The sequence below is a fragment of the Xenopus laevis genome, chromosome 3S, assembly GCF_017654675.1.
Source record: "Xenopus laevis strain J_2021 chromosome 3S, Xenopus_laevis_v10.1, whole genome shotgun sequence".
Taxonomy (NCBI): Eukaryota; Metazoa; Chordata; class Amphibia; order Anura; family Pipidae; genus Xenopus; species Xenopus laevis.
The window spans coordinates 23,171,322-23,189,984 of NC_054376.1; the positions used below are offsets into that span (position 1 = coordinate 23,171,322).

The following is an 18,663-nucleotide window of genomic DNA, read 5'->3' on the forward strand; positions in this document are numbered from 1 at the left end:
ATATATCATGTCTTGAAATATAAAAAAAAATTCTTTTTTAAGACCTGATGAGAGCTATGCTCTGTTTTCTTATATACAGTATCATGTCCATGAGTAATGCTAATAATGTTACTAATAGTCTATAATTCTCTGCCTGGAATGCCTTATTTTACAACACATATGTCAAAGAGAGGGGGAGACAAACATATAATCACAGGAGGAGGAGGGGGTCAGGCACACAAATACAGACACGAGTTCTGTTGATACACAAATGCACAGAAAGAGAAGAAGTATGTTGGAAGAACTTTATGGACTTTATGGTATGCACTCAATCTGCAGAAACTGAGAAGTAACATGGAGAAGGATCATACAGCTGCTACAATGTAAGAAAGTTATACAAGCTGTGCACTGGAGGAACATACTAATACCTTACTACACCCAAGCTGTGAACTTGAGTGACATACAGATGTCCATATGCTAAGAAAGATGGGCAAACTTTGTTCTAGAGGAACATATTGATACCCAAATGGTGAGAAAGTCAGACAAGCTGCGCACTGGGGGAACATGCAGATTCCCAGCTGCAAAGAGACACTTGGGCTTGAGGAACATAGAGATGCCAAACTGCTGAGAAAGAGACACAAGCTGTGGGCTTGAGGGACATAGAGATGCCCAGCTGTTGAGAAAGAGACACAAGCTGTGGACTTGAGGGACATAGAGATACCCAGTTGTTGAGAAAGAGACACAAGTTGTGGGCTTGAAGGACATAGAGATGCCCAGCTGCTGAGAAAGAGACACAAGCTGTGGACTTGAGGGACATAGAGATGCCCAGCTGTTGAGAAAGAGACACAAGCTGTGGACTTGAGGGACATAGAGATACCCAGTTGTTGAGAAAGAGACACAAGTTGTGGGCTTGAAGGACATAGAGATGCCCAGCTGCTGAGAAAGAGACACAAGCTGTGGACTTGAGGGACATAGAGGAACATATTGATACCCAAATGGTGAGAAAGTCAGACAAGCTGCGCACTGGGGGAACATGCAGATTCCCAGCTGCAAAGAGACACTTGGGCTTGAGGAACATAGAGATGCCAAACTGCTGAGAAAGAGACACAAGCTGTGGGCTTGAGGGACATAGAGATGCCCAGCTGTTGAGAAAGAGACACAAACTCTGGGCTTGAGGGACATAAGTCACCAAACAGATGAGAAAGACGAGCAAGCTGTGGGCTTGAGGAGCATACAGTTACTCAAATGCTGAGAAAGACAGGCAAAGTGTGTCCTGGAGAAATATACGGACACCCAACTGCTGAGAAAGACACACAAGCTGTGGGATTGAGGAACATGCAGATACCCCTCTAGCAAAGCTGCCCATAGGTGCACAGATACAGTTCATTTCATAGTTCTGACAATTTTCGGACCATGGCCTTTTAGTCGATCAGACAGGTTAGAAATTTTTTGACAGATAAGGATAATATATTTGCATGTATTCCCTATCTGGCAATATCCATGAGTGACTATCACTACTATTTCCAACATAACTTTTGTACAATTGCTGTCAATTCCTGGCTAGAAGGTAGTCTGATTTGTTGTTTTTCCCACTTTAATCTTACAATTTATTTAGTTTGTTTTTGTTTTAGATTGCTGCATTAAAACAAACAATTGGCATCTGAACGTTTGCCCTGCTAAGAATAAAATCTGAACATCTATGGTCAGTTTAAAGGAACAGTAACACCAAAAAATGTAAAAAAAAATTTAAGTAATGAAAATATACAGTAGTGTTGCCCTGTACTGGTAAAACTGGTGTGTTTTGCTTCAAAAAACTACTATAGCTGCTGTGTAGCCATAGGAGCAACTGTTCAAGGGGAAACTGCTCAGGCAGATAACAGATAAGCAGATAAAATCCCAATGTATGCTATAGAACATTTCTGTTATTTGCTATGTATCTTGTGGCTTTTCTCCTTTTTTAAAACTGAATGGCTGCACAGCAGCTTGTTTATATAAACTATAGCAGAGTTTCTGAAGCAAACACGCCAGTTTTACCAGTGTAGGGCAACACTACTTAGCTATTGAGACAGCAAAAAACTATACAAAAGAGGAGCATTAAATACCCAACTACTGAGAAAGACAAACAAACTGTGCACTGGAGGAACATTAGATACCCTCACGTAGCTCTCGGGGAAGAGCCCCCTCCGGCCATCCTGTTGTCCCAGCAGCCAGTTCTTATCCACTCTCTTCAGTATAAGGAGAGTAGTTCCTCGCTGTAGCGATAGCTCTCTATAGAGACAATAGAAAGGAGATATGATTCATAGACTGTGGCCAGTTAACATACAGTCAATATAGCTATATACAGATATATCTATAAAAGTGCCCAGAATATCATCTAAAACCAACACTTACATAGCTTCATTTTTATGAAGATCTGGAAGCAGCAAATCCCATTACCTATATGTTGTGTCCATGGAATATAGTGAAACACACAGACAAGTAGCTGCTGGAGTAATTGTGTAATGCTTAACAGGAAGGAAACTCCATAACTTAGTAAGATAAAAGTAGCATAGAAAACATAACAGCAGATTCAACAGGAAGCCTTATACATAAGACTCTAGTACTAGAACAGCATCAGCAGATTCAACAGGCACAATTCCTTTAACTCATATTTAACAGTTCTCTCCCCCATCAAGATTCATGGTGGTAACACCTGTAAAATAAATGGTTAATAAAAGTCACAAGTTATAAGTTAAGTCTATCAGGAGGTCGATGCTCTCTTTGTGGGTAACGCCTAGAAATGTTGCCCTCTTCTATGGAAGGAAACTGGTGCTCGGAACAATCAGGTACCACCGATGCTTCAGAGTATGTACTCTCCATTTCGGTTGGACTTGCAGGGGTTGTTATTAGTATAGGGAATTCCAACAAGGCTTTGTGTCTGGTTTTGCTCAGTGGTAACTGCAGTATTACGTAGCTGGTCAATATGACGACGCCAATATAGATTGCCTGCCACTTTTACCGTGGTGTAACTGCATGGACCTCTTTGAGCAGTGACAATTGCTGGTAGCCATTTATTAGGCCCTCTGTAGTTCCTTGCCAAGACGGTTTGCCCAACACTAAGCTGCCGCAAGGTTCTCCTCTCTCCTCCCCTGATTTTAAATTGGTGGTTTCTCACATGACGATTGAGATCTGGTTTCAGCAAGTCTAACCGAGACCTAAGATTGCGGCCCATAAATAACATTGCAGGTGTACAGCTTGTAGTTGAATGAATTGAATTCCGATAGGATAACACAAACCTTGCCAGTTTATGCTGCAGGGATCCACTGTCATGTGCCATTGACCGCAGTGACTGTTTCATAGTTTGTACAAATCTTTCAGCTAAACCATTTGTTGCAGGATGGTATGGATTTGAAGTAGAATGTTTAATTCCATTGCGTTTCATAAACAATTGAAATTCTTCAGAAATGAATTGAGGACCATTATCACTAACAATCTGTTCAGATATTCCAGTTCTTGCAAACAAGGTTCTCAATATATCAATAGTATATGAGGTACTAGTAGACTTCATGCAGAAAACCTCTGGCCATTTAGAATGAGCATCCACAATAATGAAAAACATCAGTCCCAGAAATGGTCCAGCAAAATCAATGTGTATACGTTGCCAAGGAGCAGAGGGCCATTCCCACAGATGAACTGGAGCTGGTTGTGGCATAGACTGCACTTCTTGACATCCAATGCACTTGTTTGCTAGTTGCTCAATTTGTTGATCAATTCCTGGCCACCACACAAAACTCCTTGCAAGTGACTTCATTTTTACTATGCCTAGATGGCCTTCATGCAGCTCATCTAGTACTCTTGATTGCAACTTTGTGGGAATAACAACACGAACTCCCCACATTACACATCCTTCATGTATGGTCAGTTCATGTCTACGTGAGTAGTAAGGAATTAGTGGGGCCTTGTCTGTATACTTCCAGCCTTTAAGAGTTGCCTCATAGACACATGCTAGAGTGGGATCTCTTTTGGTTTCATTCTCAATCATTTTACAGGTTAGAGGAAGACAATCAATCTGATGTACATTAACATATTCAGAATTTTCCTCAGAACTGTCTTGATCTGGTAGTGGCAGACGTGACAGTCCATCTGCATTTGCGTGTGCAGCTGTCCTCTTGAACTCAATATCATAGTCATAACCAGCAAGAAACAAAGCCCAGCGCTGCATGCGTGCAGCAGCTGTTGCAGAAACTCCTTTCTTTGGATGAAGTATTGCAACCAATGGCTGATGGTCTGTTATGAGTGTAAACTTCCGGCCATATAAAAATTGATTAAATCTTTTCACTCCGCAGATAAGGCTAAGTGCTTCCTTGTCTATCTGTGCATAGTTGCGTTCTGCACTTGTGAGTGATCTTGAAGCAAATGCTATCGGCCTTTCACTTTTGTCTGGGAGAACATGAGATATCACAGCTCCAATGCCATATGGGGAAGCATCACATGCCAGTTTTAATGGCAAGGAAGCATTGAAATGCACAAGGACATCATCAGACGTGACCAATGTCTTTGCTTCCTTGAAGGCTTTGTCACACTGTACAGTCCACTCCCATTTTTGACCTTTCTGCAGCAATTGATTTAATGGGTATAGCACAGTTGCAAGATTTGGAACAAACCGGCTGTAATAATTAATAAATCCCAAAAACGATCTGAGCTGTGTTACATCCTTGGGCAGTGGTGCTTGTAACACTGCTTGGATTTTCTCTGGAGACTTGTGCAAGCCATTGGCATCTATAATATGTCCACAATATTGTATAGAGTCCTTAAAGAAGGCACATTTTTCTTTGTTGGCTCTTAGCCCATATTCTTCCAGCCGTGTTAGAACCCTCTTTAGGTTTTCCAAATATTCTGTATCATCTGTGCCTGTCACAATTATGTCATCCAGATAACATTTAGTATGTGGAATGCCTTGTAGAACTTGATCCATGGCTCTTTGCCATATGGCAGGTGCCGAGGCCACGCCAAATACTAATCTGTTGTATCGGTATAGTCCTTTTGGCGTGTTGATTGTAAGGTAGTGTTTGGCATTTTCCACTACCTCCATTTGTAAGTAGGCTTGAGCAAGATCAATTTTGCTGAATTTTAGTCCACCCGCAAGAGAGGCAAATATATCCTCAATCAAAGGTAAGGGATACTTATCAGACTGTAGAACTGGGTTAATGGAAACTTTAAAATCTCCACATATTCTAACTGAACCATCCCTTTTTATAATAGGCACAATAGGTGTGCCCCAGTCACTCCAAGAGACTTTTGAAATTACTCCATCTTGTTCTAGACGATCCAATTCTGCTTCCACTTTTGGACGAATACTATAAGGCACTAGACGAGCTTTGTGAAATTTGGGCTGTGCATAGATTAGCCTTGATGTGTTTTAAAGTACCCATGCCTTCTTTAAATACTTCTGAGGCTTGAGCTAAAATGGCCTTTAATTGTTCCACTGGTTTGGTGTTATCAGCAGACACTGAATGTAACATTTTTATGGATTTCTAGTCAATGGGTATTTTGTGTAACCACTCCCGGCCCCATAATGCAGGACCACCTGTCTCCACCACATATAAGTCCAGCTGGCAATTAAAATTGTTGTACTCTACCTCAGCATTTAAAACTCCAAGTGGCACTATCTTCTGTCCAGTGTATGTTTTTAGTAGCAGTTTTCTTTTCTGAAGAGGTGTGTCTTTAAATATTTTTTTATATTCCAGGTGTGTTATTATTGACACAGCAGACCCTGTGTCTAATTCCATCTTAACTGGAATACCAGCTATTTTTGGTGTTAGCCAGATGACAGATCGGTCACCGGTATCTGCATGATACACATCAATACTTCCAAGTTCAGAATCAGTGCTATCAGCTAAACAAGCATTATGAACATCATGTGTATTTGTAAAAGGCTGTTTTGAAACAGGGAAGCTCATTTTGTCACTTAGGCATACTGCTTGGATATGGCCCTTTTTATTACATTTTCTGCAGTAAGCATTCTTGAATTTGCAGGTTGCTGCATTATGGAATCCTTTCCCACACCTGTAGCAAGATCCAGAATTCTGATTAGAATATCTTTTATTTTGACCTGCCACCACTCTATGCACATCAGTTGCTGCTTTCTCTAGTGTTTCTGCTTTGCTTCTGTTCTGTAATTCTAATGTGTCCTTAGCAGCGGTCTCCATTGCTACTGCAATTTCTATTGCTCGTTTAAATGTGATGTTATCCTCTGTTAGCAGCCTTTTCTGTATGTTTTCACTGCATAAACCACATACAAATCTGTCCCTTAGTGCATCATTCAGTCCATCCTTAAAATCACAGTGTTCTGCCAGTTTCCTTAACTCTGCTGCAAACACACAAACTGTCTCACCCTCCTGCTGGTTCCTTTTGTGAATCTGAATCTTTCTGCTATAACCAGGGGCTTAGGTGACATGTGTTCCTGAACAATTTGCACTATTTCTTTAAAGCTTTTAGAAGATGGTTTTTCTGGTGCTGTTAAGTTGCGCACAAGGCTGTACGTTTTGCCCCCTATTACACTGAGTAATGCTGCCACATGTTTCTCTAGGGGTATGTCATTTACTTCCAATTACTGTTCCAGTCTCTCTATATATGTAGCCCAGTCCTCTATTGAGCTGTCAAATGCTTCCACTTTCCCAATATGTCCAGCCATATTTCCAGATAGCATACAACTCTCTCTGCAGGGACTTACCACTGTTCTGTCTTTTTTTTTTTTTTTTTTTTTTTTTAGCTGCAGCTTTTGGTGTCTCACATTTAGCAGATCTTCCTAAAATCTCATCCTTGTCACCAATCTGTTGTGTCCATGGAATATAGTGAAACACACAGACAAGTAGCTGCTGGAGTAATTGTGTAATGCTTAACAGGAAGGAAACTCCATAACTCAGTAAGATAAAAGTAGCATAGAAAACATAACAGCAGATTCAACAGGAAGCCTTATACATAAGACTCTAGTACTAGAACAGCATCAGCAGATTCAACAGGCACAATTACTTTAACTCATATTTAACACTATACATACATACCTCCCAACATTTTGGAACTCAAAAGAGGGACAAAAAGTAGTGCCGTGCGTAGCGCGGCAAATTTTTGGGCCACGCCCATTTTTGTGGCCACACCCCCTAATTACCATGTTCATTTTACAAATTGTAAATAAGTAACACACACATACAAACACACATACAGGCAGATACACACACACAGTGAAACACATACATACAATGACACACACACAGTGACGTTTTATAGTGTGTGCCATCAACAAACAGTGGGTAGTTAAAGGAAGCTTAAAATGATAGTATTCATCTATCATGTTGTGTTCTTCAGTCCGGCTTCTTCTAGCAAATACATGTTCCAATTGCAATAAATGTAACTTAGTAGTGTGAAAACGATAGTCATTTCTAAGTACAATACGCCATAATGGGGACAGGTGAACTGGAATAGATGTACAGCAGAATAGTTCAATCAATTTCACTGGTCCCTTATCCCAATAACATGGTCTCAAAGTGTCACTAAACTACAACTCCCACCCCCAAAGAACCGCATTCTTAGAACGTATCTCCCCATTCCGGAACCCTTCCCATTGCCCATCCCATTCCCACCTGAGATCTCTCCTTGTGATCCCTTTGCCGGGACTTCAGAGCTTTTCTAAATGCCGCAGACATGTTGCCGATATTCCTGCTTCGCTAAACACGCCACTTTGTGATCTCGCACCCACGTGACCAGAAGGGAAACGGAAGTGTCGCCTCTCTAACAGGAAGTGAGTGATCGCAAGAACGTGATTGAAAGCATAGGAATTAGCCGCTACCGGATCAATAGGGCACCCCAAACTGATCCCAAGGAAGCTCCCAAATGTCCCTGTTAATCTCATTATGCCTATACGCCCAGAACCAAGCCCGGCCGAGAGCTTATCCGGGCGGCCGCTCTCACACAAGCACAGTGCGGGACAATCAAGGCCACATTCCGGGACAGCGGGACAGGGGGACAAAAGCGGGACTGTCCCGCCTAAAACGGGACGGTTGGGAGGTATGTCATATATCATTTCTGGCGTTCAATCTTTTATTTATTATACTTGGACACATATATTCAAAGCAAGGCAAACTCTGTAGGCACAGTTATTTTTTAAAGAGAACTCTCCAGGACCTTTCATTCAAAGAACACAAGTTGGCCACACAGCGTCTGACATGAAAAAGAAGCAGGGTACTCACTTTGGTGACTCAGCTGAGAAATCAAACTTGACCACAGCTCTCGCTAACTAAGAGAAAGAGACACTGTAAAGATCAATATTGGACAGAGAGAGGGAGAGAGAGAGAGAGAGAGAGAGAGAGAGAGAGAGAGAGAGAGAAATTTATATGAGAAACTGTCAGCTAGAGACTATCAGGAATGCAAGATCTGACAACCAAGACTGTTTTCTATATCACCCCTAAAGTTATTCCTCATCATTTAATCATCATAACATTCCCAAGCTCAAACAGGACATTATTGTATTAGAGAGGAGAGTACAGAGAATGCCAACTAAGCTGGGAAAAGGTATGGAAAATCTTAGCTATGAGGAAAGACTGGCCAAATTGGGGATGTTCAACCTGAAGAGGCATTTAAAGGGGTGATATGATAACTATGTATAAATTTATAAGGGTATCATATAATAATCTCTCTAGTACTTTATTTACCAGTAGGTCTTTCCTAGATGACATATGGTCATAAATTCAGATTAGTTTAAAGACAATATTATATTTCCTGACATAGCCTATATCTCTTTTCTACAGAGGGTCACAGGAAGGAGCTTTCTTGTTTGTGGGAGGTGCGATGCACTGACAGACTGGAGGCATTGTTATTGGAACATAGCAAGACTTCCTGCCTGTCATTACTAAGGACTTGGTAAATCTGTTTTAGGAGTTAAACCACCTTTTTTTTTGTAAATCCAGGGAATCCAGCATTGCCAATAATTTACAAGTGTCCATATCACTTTAAAGCCCCCAGGGTCATAACTGTGGCTAGGCAAATGAGACATGTGCCTTGGATGCAATTGGGGGACACATTTATTGAGTTATGATGGAACGGAGTAGGGTTGCCACCTGGTTGATCCTAATGTTATTAATAGGGAAAAAAGATAAATATATAGGAAGGCCGGTATTTTTTTCCATAAAAGGTGGCAACCCTAGAATGGAGAGACTAGAGAGCAGCAGGGTTGGAGTGTAGACTGGACTTTATTATTTTAAAAACCTATCACTCTTGCACTTATTGCAAGAAAATGATAGACTTTAGAGAGGAAATGATTTTCTCAGGGAACGAGACCTCCCAGTGAATATGAGAGAAACAGGGGAGAGAGAGCAAGAAATTGTGAGCCAGAAGGAGAGGTCATCAGAAATTGTTATGAGAGCAACGGAAATACAGACAAAACGCAGCAGTAAAAGGACAAACTCATGGTTTTGTCATTATCCATCACTATTTATCTTTAAGAGATGCTCCAGAGACAGTGGAAAACACACAGTGAAAGAGATTAGGAGAAAGACTGAAAGGACAGAATATCAACAGAATGAAACAGTTCACTGACCAGTTTCTCCTCCAAGGTACTGGGAGTGTCCACTGTCCTACAGGATTCTGATCTGCGACTTCCTCCTACAGAAGCCATTGACATAGGATACAGAACACACACAGGTTACCGGCTAGTTTGGGGTGTTCAACAACAATTACTACAATTCACTCCATGCTATAACAAGCTAACAAGGCTCAGTCTATATTTAATATTTCTTCATGGATAAATAGTATTATTTAATATTTTCTCTAAAAGAACATCTACTTACCTATCATGGCGGGAGATTTCTGCATTGGCATATCCTGCACATAGAGACACACAGAATAAGACCAACTACTTGCCTTGCTACAAACCACCACTGCTGCAACTGCAACCCGAAACCACATATTCTAATTTCCCTCCCCTTCTTATTACTATGCCTTGGAGCATTGGCAAGGCCCCCTAACAGTGACAAGGCTGTAGATGGGGCCAGTGGATCCTTGTGCAGAATCTGGTTGTCTTTTTCATTCCCAAAGTGCTTTTAATCTATGGAGATTCTCATTCATCCAAGTCATGATATACAGTATTTAGTAGAGGTAAGTCTAAAGCAACTGGAGTTTTCTTTCTGAGAAACTTCTTCAGTTCAGTTGAACCTGTATTGTTCTGATATTTAGAATATTGCTACACCCCCAACAAACACCATTAGCTCCTGGCAAGAAATATACCCACCCCCAATGTACGTATTGTTATCTGGGTCTGTTCTGAGTGCCTTAAAGCATACAGTTGTATTCTTTATTTATCAGTTAATTTAGCGAGTTAAGGTGGCCATAGACATAGAGATCGGCTCATTTGAGGCCAATAAGGCAGACCGAGTCTGCAGCTTTTATCGGTCCGTATATGGGGGCCTTAAACATCTCCGGCAGATGTCAATTGGCCAGGTTTAAAAATCCCATCAGATTGAGGACTGCATCAGTTCATTGATTGTGTATTCCATCTGACAGCCTTTATTTCCTGCATTGTAATCCAATTGTTGGGCCCAAGGGGCCATGAACGGATCAGCCGAATATCTCCCAAGGTGGGCATGTAAGGTAAATGATATACTACTGCTGAGCAGCACATTTTGGGTATAATGGAGAATGTTATAATTTAGGATGCAACGGTCACTGGTGATTTGTGCAACAGCCCTAGACAGTAACAAAGGACAATGTTTTGGAGAGACATAGATACAGAAGTGTATCAGTACTAGCATCATTTAAACATTATACACAATAGTGGTGCAGTATTCTGACCCCAGGATTTGGAGAGTTACACAAGGCAGACTTACCACGTATGATGTATACACAGTTGTATGCATATGATCCACCAGGTCCCTATTCAGCTCCTCATTAAACAGTTGTAGCTCAGCCTCTAGTTTCTCCTGTAGGGCAAACAGAGAGAATCAAGGTAAATATTTGTGTTCTTACTAAGTGTAATACGTCCATGCAAAACACAAAAATGACACAGAGTGTTTTCATTGTGTTGCCCATGACAAGCATAGGTCCTGTGTTTGGCATGCATTAGAAGCACCCATACACACGCGATGTGGACTTTGCAAATGAAACTACACGTCCCATGTGTACATAGTGTTAGTGAGCAGCAGTACAAACTGTCACTTATTGGAATCCAAAAAAGATGCATTTTTAAGGCTACACAAAAAAAACATAGGTGGGTCCAAGAGCAGGCTTGTTCAAACTAGTGTTTTAATTGGTTCCAAATTTGGCCAGTTGCATACAACTAACTGTGTTAATTATTTTATTAATTATGTCCCCTATAGTCCCATTGAACTTATTGCTCTATTTTTCTAGAGCCATGACATCCTAAACAATACATATTGCATAACAGCCATTTTTAGTCTCCAACTAAGAGTAAATAGTGACTCACGTTACAAATAGCATGCATGATATAAAATATGAAATATTATAGTAATCTCTTAAGGCTGGTGGCACACGGTAAGATTAGTTGCCCAGCGACAAATCTCCTCTTCTTCTGGAAACTAATCTCCACAAATGCCTTCCCGACGTAAGCATTCGAAACGCCGGCAGAATGGCATACATGATTAATTTTGTAAAGTTGCCCGAAGTTGCCTTACGAGGAAACTTCGGAAAAACTAAAAGCTACAATTCACATTCTAGCTGGCGGTAAAACATTACGGGGAGATTAGTCACCCAAAGAAGAGGAGATTTGGCAATGGGCTGGGCGACTAATTTCCCCCGAATCTTATTGTGTGCTACCAGCCTTAAGGGACACAAACAGTGTCCAGATGCCACTTACCAAGGCCTTGGAGGTGGAACTCTTAGAGAGACCTGCTTTCTTGGCAATAGGACTTATAGAAGAAGTAGGTTCCATCTGGGTAGAATCTGATGAATGGACTTTATCTTTTGTGGAGAAGCAATGTGAAAACAGTGACTCTATATCTGTAGGGTAGAATTCCTGTAATTCGGGTACCATTCCAGGGCAGGTATGCACAGGCCTGCTATAGAGCCCACGCTGTGGTTCTCTGGAGGCTTTACTTGACACAGTGAATGGTTTTCGTTCAAATGTTGAGTTTGTTCCCTGGTTGGATAAACCAGGGGGCAATTGTTTACATGAAGACTGGTTGGATGAAGGTGGTGTAGAGAAAGCACCACAATATGAGCTTTGTGTACTGGCTGAGTGGTTTAAGGTTCTATTCCCCTGACTGGATATTGAATTATGTGTCTTCCTTGGCTCACTGGAAGCAAAGAATAGTGTCCTATGTGTCTCACTGGGAGTAGCGTTTACAGTCCCTTGTGTCTTCTTGGAAGTGAAGGTCTGTGCAGAGTATGGGTCTATTGGTAGAGATCTGGGTGCTCTCTGTTGTTCTCTGGATTTGGAGCTGGGGGTCCGCTGTAACTCTGTAGACGTTAAGCTGATTGGTGATTCTATGGTAGGGGAGTAAAGTGTCCTCTCTGGTGTTCTGGGGATGGGGCTTATTGTTCTTTTTGGGTCACTCAGGGTAAAACTTTGTGATCTTTCCAACTCTCTGGAGTTAGGGTTAAATGTTCTGTTGGAGCTCTGTTTTATTGGGCTTGAAGTGGTTGCATGTCCCACTCTATCATCATGATTCCATTGTTTGTGATCTGTATGACTAAAGAAATAAATGGTTAACCCTTCCATTCAGTTGTGAATAAATGAATATATGGACAGAGCTAAATTAGAGCTGTGCAGAGTAAGATTACCAGATCATTGGCAGAATAACTCTAAAAGTTACTGGGCTATACTGATGGCAAACTGATTGTATTCAAATGTAAGTTTAGTGTGGCATATAAAAGTAGTGCGATACTCTACCACAGTGAATGAACTTGTTGCTCAACATCTCCCAGTGGCCTCAAAGCAGCTGCTTAATTTTAATTCCTGGCTTGAAGGCAAGTTGTGGTTGCATTAAAAACTGGTGTACTGCCAAACAGAGCCTCCTTTAGGCTGCCAGTCTACATAGAGCCACCAAATAGCCAATCACAGTCCTTATTATGAACCACACAGAAATATATTAATGATTATGTTGCTCCTTTTTACATCTGAATGTGTCTCATGGGAAAAAATATTGGGGACCCCTGCACTACAAATGCAGTTACCTTGTATGCAGGAGGCACCAATCATTTATCCGGTAGGAGTTTCCAGCCTGTGACCCCAGCTGCTCCTCACCTACAACTACCAGCACCTCTAAGGGTATGGCAGACAAGATTTAGTTTTTTTGGCAGCATAAATTTCATCCAGTATGAGCAACAAAACATCTGAAAATATCTCTGAATTGGTTTGTGAATTAACTGAAAAATGCAGGAGCAGGCATTTTCTGGTGCTGATGGGATTTAAATATTTAACCAGCAAAAATTTATATGTAAAGGTATTTTGGATGTTTTGTCTGGAGGAAATTCGGACCTGACAACAAAACATCCCATACCTGCTATCCCAGAAACTATTATCCAACTGCTACTATTGGCACCATCTCTGCCTACTATACCTGCTATCCCACAGCCACAGTCCCTTCCCAGAGACTATTATCCCACTGTTACTATAGGCGCCATCTCTCCCTACTATAATGCTATCCCACAGCCACAGTCCCTTCCCAGAGACTATTATCCACTGCTACTTTAGGCACCATCTCTCCCTACTATACCTGTTATCCCACAGCCACAGTCCCTTCCCAGAGACTATTATCCCCACTGTTACTATAGGCACCATCTCTCCCTACTATACCTGCTATCCCACAGCCACAGTCCCTTCCCAGAGACTATTATCCACTGCTACTATAGGCACCATCTCTCCCTACTATACCTGTTATCCCACAGCCACAGTCTCTTCCCAGAGACTATTATCCACACTGTTACTATAGGCACCATCTCTCCCTACTATACCTGCTATCCCACAGCCACAGTCCCTTCCCAGAGACTATTATCCACTGCTACTATAGGCACCATCTCTCCCTACTATACCTGTTATCCCACAGCCACAGTCCCTTCCCAGAGACTATTATCCCCACTGTTACTATAGGCACCATCTCTCCCTACTACACCTGCTATCCCACAGCCACAGTCCCTTTCCAGAGACTTTTATACCCGTTACTATAGGCACCATCTCTCCCTACTATACCTGCTATCCCACAGCCACAGTCCCTTCCCAGAGACTATTATCCACTGCTACTATAGGCACCATCTCCCCCTACTATACTTGCTATCCCACAGCCACAGTCCCTTCCCAGAGACTATTAATCCACTGTTACTATAGGCACCATCTCACACTACTATACCTGCTATCCCAAAGCCACAGCCAAGAAGTAAATTTGTGGTGGTATGTAGAGATGATGCACAATATAAAAGAAGAGAAGGATGAATGAAGCAGTACTAAGTAAATACATACTTACCCTGACTTGTGGAGTGTGATAGTCTCTTTCTCTTTGCTTTCATTGTCACTCTCATCTGAATCTGCAAGCATAGCCAGGAGAATTGTCATTACAAGGCTCTCCTATGTGATGCTAACATCCCTCCCTCCCCATGTGTAAATTGAAGAATAGTTTTAGTCCCATAATCAGCTGGACAAGAATCAATAATATGAAAGTATACAGTCTGAAGGACCAGTGGCCACTGAACCCTCCCCAGTCTTGTATAGCATAGTGATCAGTGTCAAGTGGATCTAAAAGATCATAAACCACTGTATCTGCAGAACTGTATATCCTGTCACACCTTATCAGTTTCACTAACAGATTCCTGAAATGGAGCTCAGATTTTACATAGCCCAAAGGGAAGTTTAGGTTTGCAGCTTTACCCACATCCATGCAAGAAAAGTAAAACTTAATACAGAATGGCTCATTTGCTATCAGTGCTACCAGCAGCAACCAACCAGGAATTAGGTTTGATCAGATCACTACTACAGGTTAGAAAATGTAAGCAGAAACCTGATGCTTTCTCATTGCTATGGGTATCTGCACTGGTGCAACTGAGAGACTATGTCAATAAATCAGCCCTAGATATTGGTACTTTGTACCAAATAGCTTCTGGCTTTCACCCTTAGCTACCTATCTAAAGATGACCATAAAGGTAGCAAATGTCATTTAATAAAAATAATCCGCTGAAAGATGTTTAAGGATGAAGGTTGATCAATGACATTCCCTATACAAACAATAATGGTGTATCATCTTATATTTTTAGAGATTAATTCTGATCTGACTGATTGGTGATTGCTCAGTCATTAGAACTCCAATACTGACTTTGTTGCACCAAGCTTTAGAATGAGGGATCAACAGTGGGGATCAATTTATAATAGAGTGACCCCCCCACTTCAGCACAGACATGAAGGTGATCAAGTTCTGTTTTTTGTTTTCATTCCATTTTATGAGCCTGCTTCTTTGGTCCCATAACTATTAGATCTCTAACCTGACAATCGGTGCAGGACTCTGAACATGCTTCGGTACCAGTCCCTTGGTTTGTCGACACTCTGAAACAACACAAAGTAATTTTATTACTTCTCAGCTATGTATTAGTTCAGCCTGTTCTAATGAAGAGCACCCAATCTGCAACATATGGGGCTCATACATGGCAAACATCTAGGGTTTCCAAGTTGAAACCTACACAAGCAATTCACTTGCACCTAACAAATCACACACTAACTACATTTTTGAAACCATGCAGATCGGCATGCTGAAAATGGTGCCACTTGTACCAGAAAAATCTTGTGTTTGCAACCAGAAGACTGCACCCTAAGGATCTGTAATGACCCGTAGGATCAATGGCCCATATGGAATCAGTCCCTACCAGTACCTCATTTCTATGTTGCTGGCTTAAAACCCATGTAACCATTTCTACTTATTTTGCATACCCAGTTCATTGGCCCGTAGGTTGATGACCATATCCTACCTCACTGTACCATAATTCTTGGCAGGGGGAGGTCCTTCCTTGTTGGCCTGCAACAATTTAACTGGGTGGATGTCCACTGAGTCTTGAGTCAACAAGGACCCAGAAGTGTTAGGCCCTAAAGGGACAACCCCTTTAGTGAAGTCAGGGAGCAAGGACCCTGTGAGTGAGGTTAGCTAGTATGCAGGATAGCCACTGTCATAGAACTCTCTAGGATGAGTGAGTCGGTGAGTCAGTTTAGTTAGCAAGAGCAGTTTTGAGCTCCACCTAGGAGAATAGACATGAGTATCTCTCCCCCAGGCCCTGCTTGCCTTAGGTGCAGGAATACAGTACTGACAAGGGATTCAGTTATCTTTGTTTCCCATCTATTGCAGGGATCCAGACCACATGAAGTACTGACAACCTGGAAGGTGTATACTTCAACTCCCTCTGCTATTCCTTCAATGGGGCCATTTTGTGCTGTATCCAAATAAGGGTTACACATCCTATATATTTGTATATATATGAGAGCAGGGATTCTGGGATCTGTAGTTCAGCTAGAGCTGGAGAGCTGCAATTTGAATCATAAATAATGTGGTGGGCACAGTGGGTATCTTGCTACAGGCCTCTCCACCACCAAGGATGCAGAAGTGCAAAGTGGCCATGTACCAGCACAAGTCTGGGGCTAAACTGAGAGGCATGGAAAAGACTGACATCCTATTAGAAGCACTACTTTATAATACTTTATAATAACAATGGCAATCAGATATCACCCCAGTCTTGGTGAACTAAATAAGCACACTCACCGATCTGGACGCAAAGGGCATGCCATCCTTGTCTGTAGGGCCAATGCCATCAAAGCGAATCCAGTGCCTTTTCCGACACTGTCCTGGGCTGCCAAGTGCCTCCTGGGTGATGGAGGATACATGGGTCCTGGATATCTGCTCCCTTGCTTCGCAGTTTTCCTCTGGCAACTGCTAGAGTTCAGGGGGGAGTAAAGTATATTCAGTAGCAGCCAGACCTCTAAAAGTCTAATTAAAATCTATAAGTCACTACGCAATGTCATTTGTGATATCATATAGGTCATTTTCTAGTTAACAGGCTGGCGGTTCCTCTATACCCTGAAATGAAGCCTAGGGTAACAGTTTTTTGGGGTTCCTGATTGGCAGGCAACTCTGAGAAAGGCTAAGCAAGGCAACTCAATGAAGAATGCCTCAGCATCCCATGTAGTCTCACCTTGTGCTCTGAAGGACTGAGTGGGGAATGCTGTTTTTTTTGCAGGTGGGGAGGGATGAAATCATCCAGCGTCAACAAGAACTCATTCATCACCTCCTGTAGGTCCATTATGTCCATCTGCTGATTACAAAACAAAACATCTTGCAAGAGAAACTAATAAGCAACCATGCAATGAGCATCATTATATGAACATGGTGAACACTCAGTTCTTCTAATAAACCATTGCCATTATTTAATATTAACCAAAATATTGTTCTTATAAGCCAATGTGCACATCAGATTTCAGAAAAAGAAGAAAGAAAAATGCAGAAGCACAGCGCTACAAAAGCCCAGAGCATGACAACCCTTCACTTACATCAGGTATACCTCCGGCTATATTCTCAGAAAGTCCCTAATGTATCTGCTCCACCACGTATTTACTGCTATGCTCTATTCTTCCAAAGCACACACCCAGCTCTGATTACTCACACCCCTTTCTTTTTCCATTTCCAAACACACCCTGCTCTGTTTCTGCTGGTCCCATTTGAACTCTGCCCTTGCACTCAGATGAATGTTTAACAAGTCAGCCAACAAAGGTCACAAATTAGGAGATAATAATGCCGGAGATAGAGAATGACAATGGTAGAAGAATAAGTGTGGGAAAGAGAATGAGAGTGGGGAGGGGGAAAGAAAGTGCATTGGAGGGGTGAAAAAAAGAATTTATTAATGGAGGAACAGAACAAAACAAAATGGGGTAATGGGGGTTACAAATGGGAGACACAGAGTGAGATTAGGGTGGGAAAGTGGACAGGCAAAGAATCAGAATTGGCAAAACAGTTGCGGCTTGAAAGAAAAAGAGAGACCCAGAGTGAGGGATAAAGAAATGCACTCGTAATGGGAAAGAATGAGTGATGCAGAACAAACGAGTAGGCAGCATTATGCAGGATAATTAAAGGGACAGCCATCCTACACGTTGCATAATAGAGAAGGGGCACACTGTAGCACACTGCCCGGGGAGAGCGTTTGTCTTTGCACTCAGGGGTGTAACTACAGAGGAAGCAGACCCTGCAGCTGCAAGGGGGCCCAGGAGGTATAGGGGTCCCATGAGGCTCTTATTAATAAGTATTTTTAATATATATTGGTAAAACAGGAGAGTTTGGGGGCCCCTAAAATTATTTTGCTGTGGGGCCCAGTAACATCTAGTTATGCCACTGTTTGCACTGCTCACTTCCTGATCAGAAGTCCAGTTACCTTTTATGCGAAGAGACAGCATGATGCCATAGAAATAGCTTCCCCCAGCCCACACATGCAACAAGTATATCAAAAATGCTACCCAATTGTGCAGAACTGTAACCGTGCGGAGGAATGTCCCGTGCCCAGAAGAGACTGATAAGAAGGTATTTTGCCTTTGTATGGCTTAGACATGCAAGTTGTCAACATTAACACATGGCACACCTGCTAAATAAGATTTTGGAAGGAACTTGCTGTAAATGGGCTTTAAAAGTGAAATACAGAACAGAAATAATGGGGGTGGGGCAATGGATAGAATAAAATGAA

At 41.9% G+C, this 18,663-nt stretch overlaps 1 protein-coding gene across 6 annotated transcripts in view; it reads right to left on the bottom strand.

Moving 5' to 3' along the window:
• The window catches only part of LOC108712698 (sorbin and SH3 domain-containing protein 2), a 30,246-nt gene extending 12,158 nt beyond the window's left edge, over positions 1-18,088 (bottom strand). The window contains exons 1-11 of one of the 6 annotated variants that reach the window (XM_018255043.2): positions 17,483-18,080; positions 17,128-17,244; positions 16,698-16,868; positions 15,436-15,496; positions 14,427-14,487; positions 11,822-12,656; positions 10,836-10,928; positions 9,801-9,834; positions 9,551-9,615; positions 8,205-8,251; positions 2,133-2,247 (exon numbers count right to left, since the gene is read on the bottom strand). In XM_018255043.2, the coding sequence (XP_018110532.1) occupies positions 2,133-2,247; positions 8,205-8,251; positions 9,551-9,615; positions 9,801-9,834; positions 10,836-10,928; positions 11,822-12,656; positions 14,427-14,487; positions 15,436-15,496; positions 16,698-16,868; positions 17,128-17,244 (1,599 nt within the window). In that variant the 5' untranslated portion in view covers positions 17,483-18,080. Of the gene's footprint in view, positions 1-2,132; positions 2,248-2,370; positions 5,368-8,204; positions 8,252-9,550; positions 9,616-9,800; positions 9,835-10,835; positions 10,929-11,821; positions 12,657-14,426; positions 14,488-15,435; positions 15,497-15,915; positions 15,983-16,697; positions 16,869-17,127; positions 17,248-17,482 lie in introns of those variants that run through there. The other 5 variants (XM_018255044.2, XM_018255041.2, XM_018255045.2 and 2 more) reach the window with 5 other exon arrangements.
• Positions 18,089-18,663: the final 575 nt, after the last annotated feature.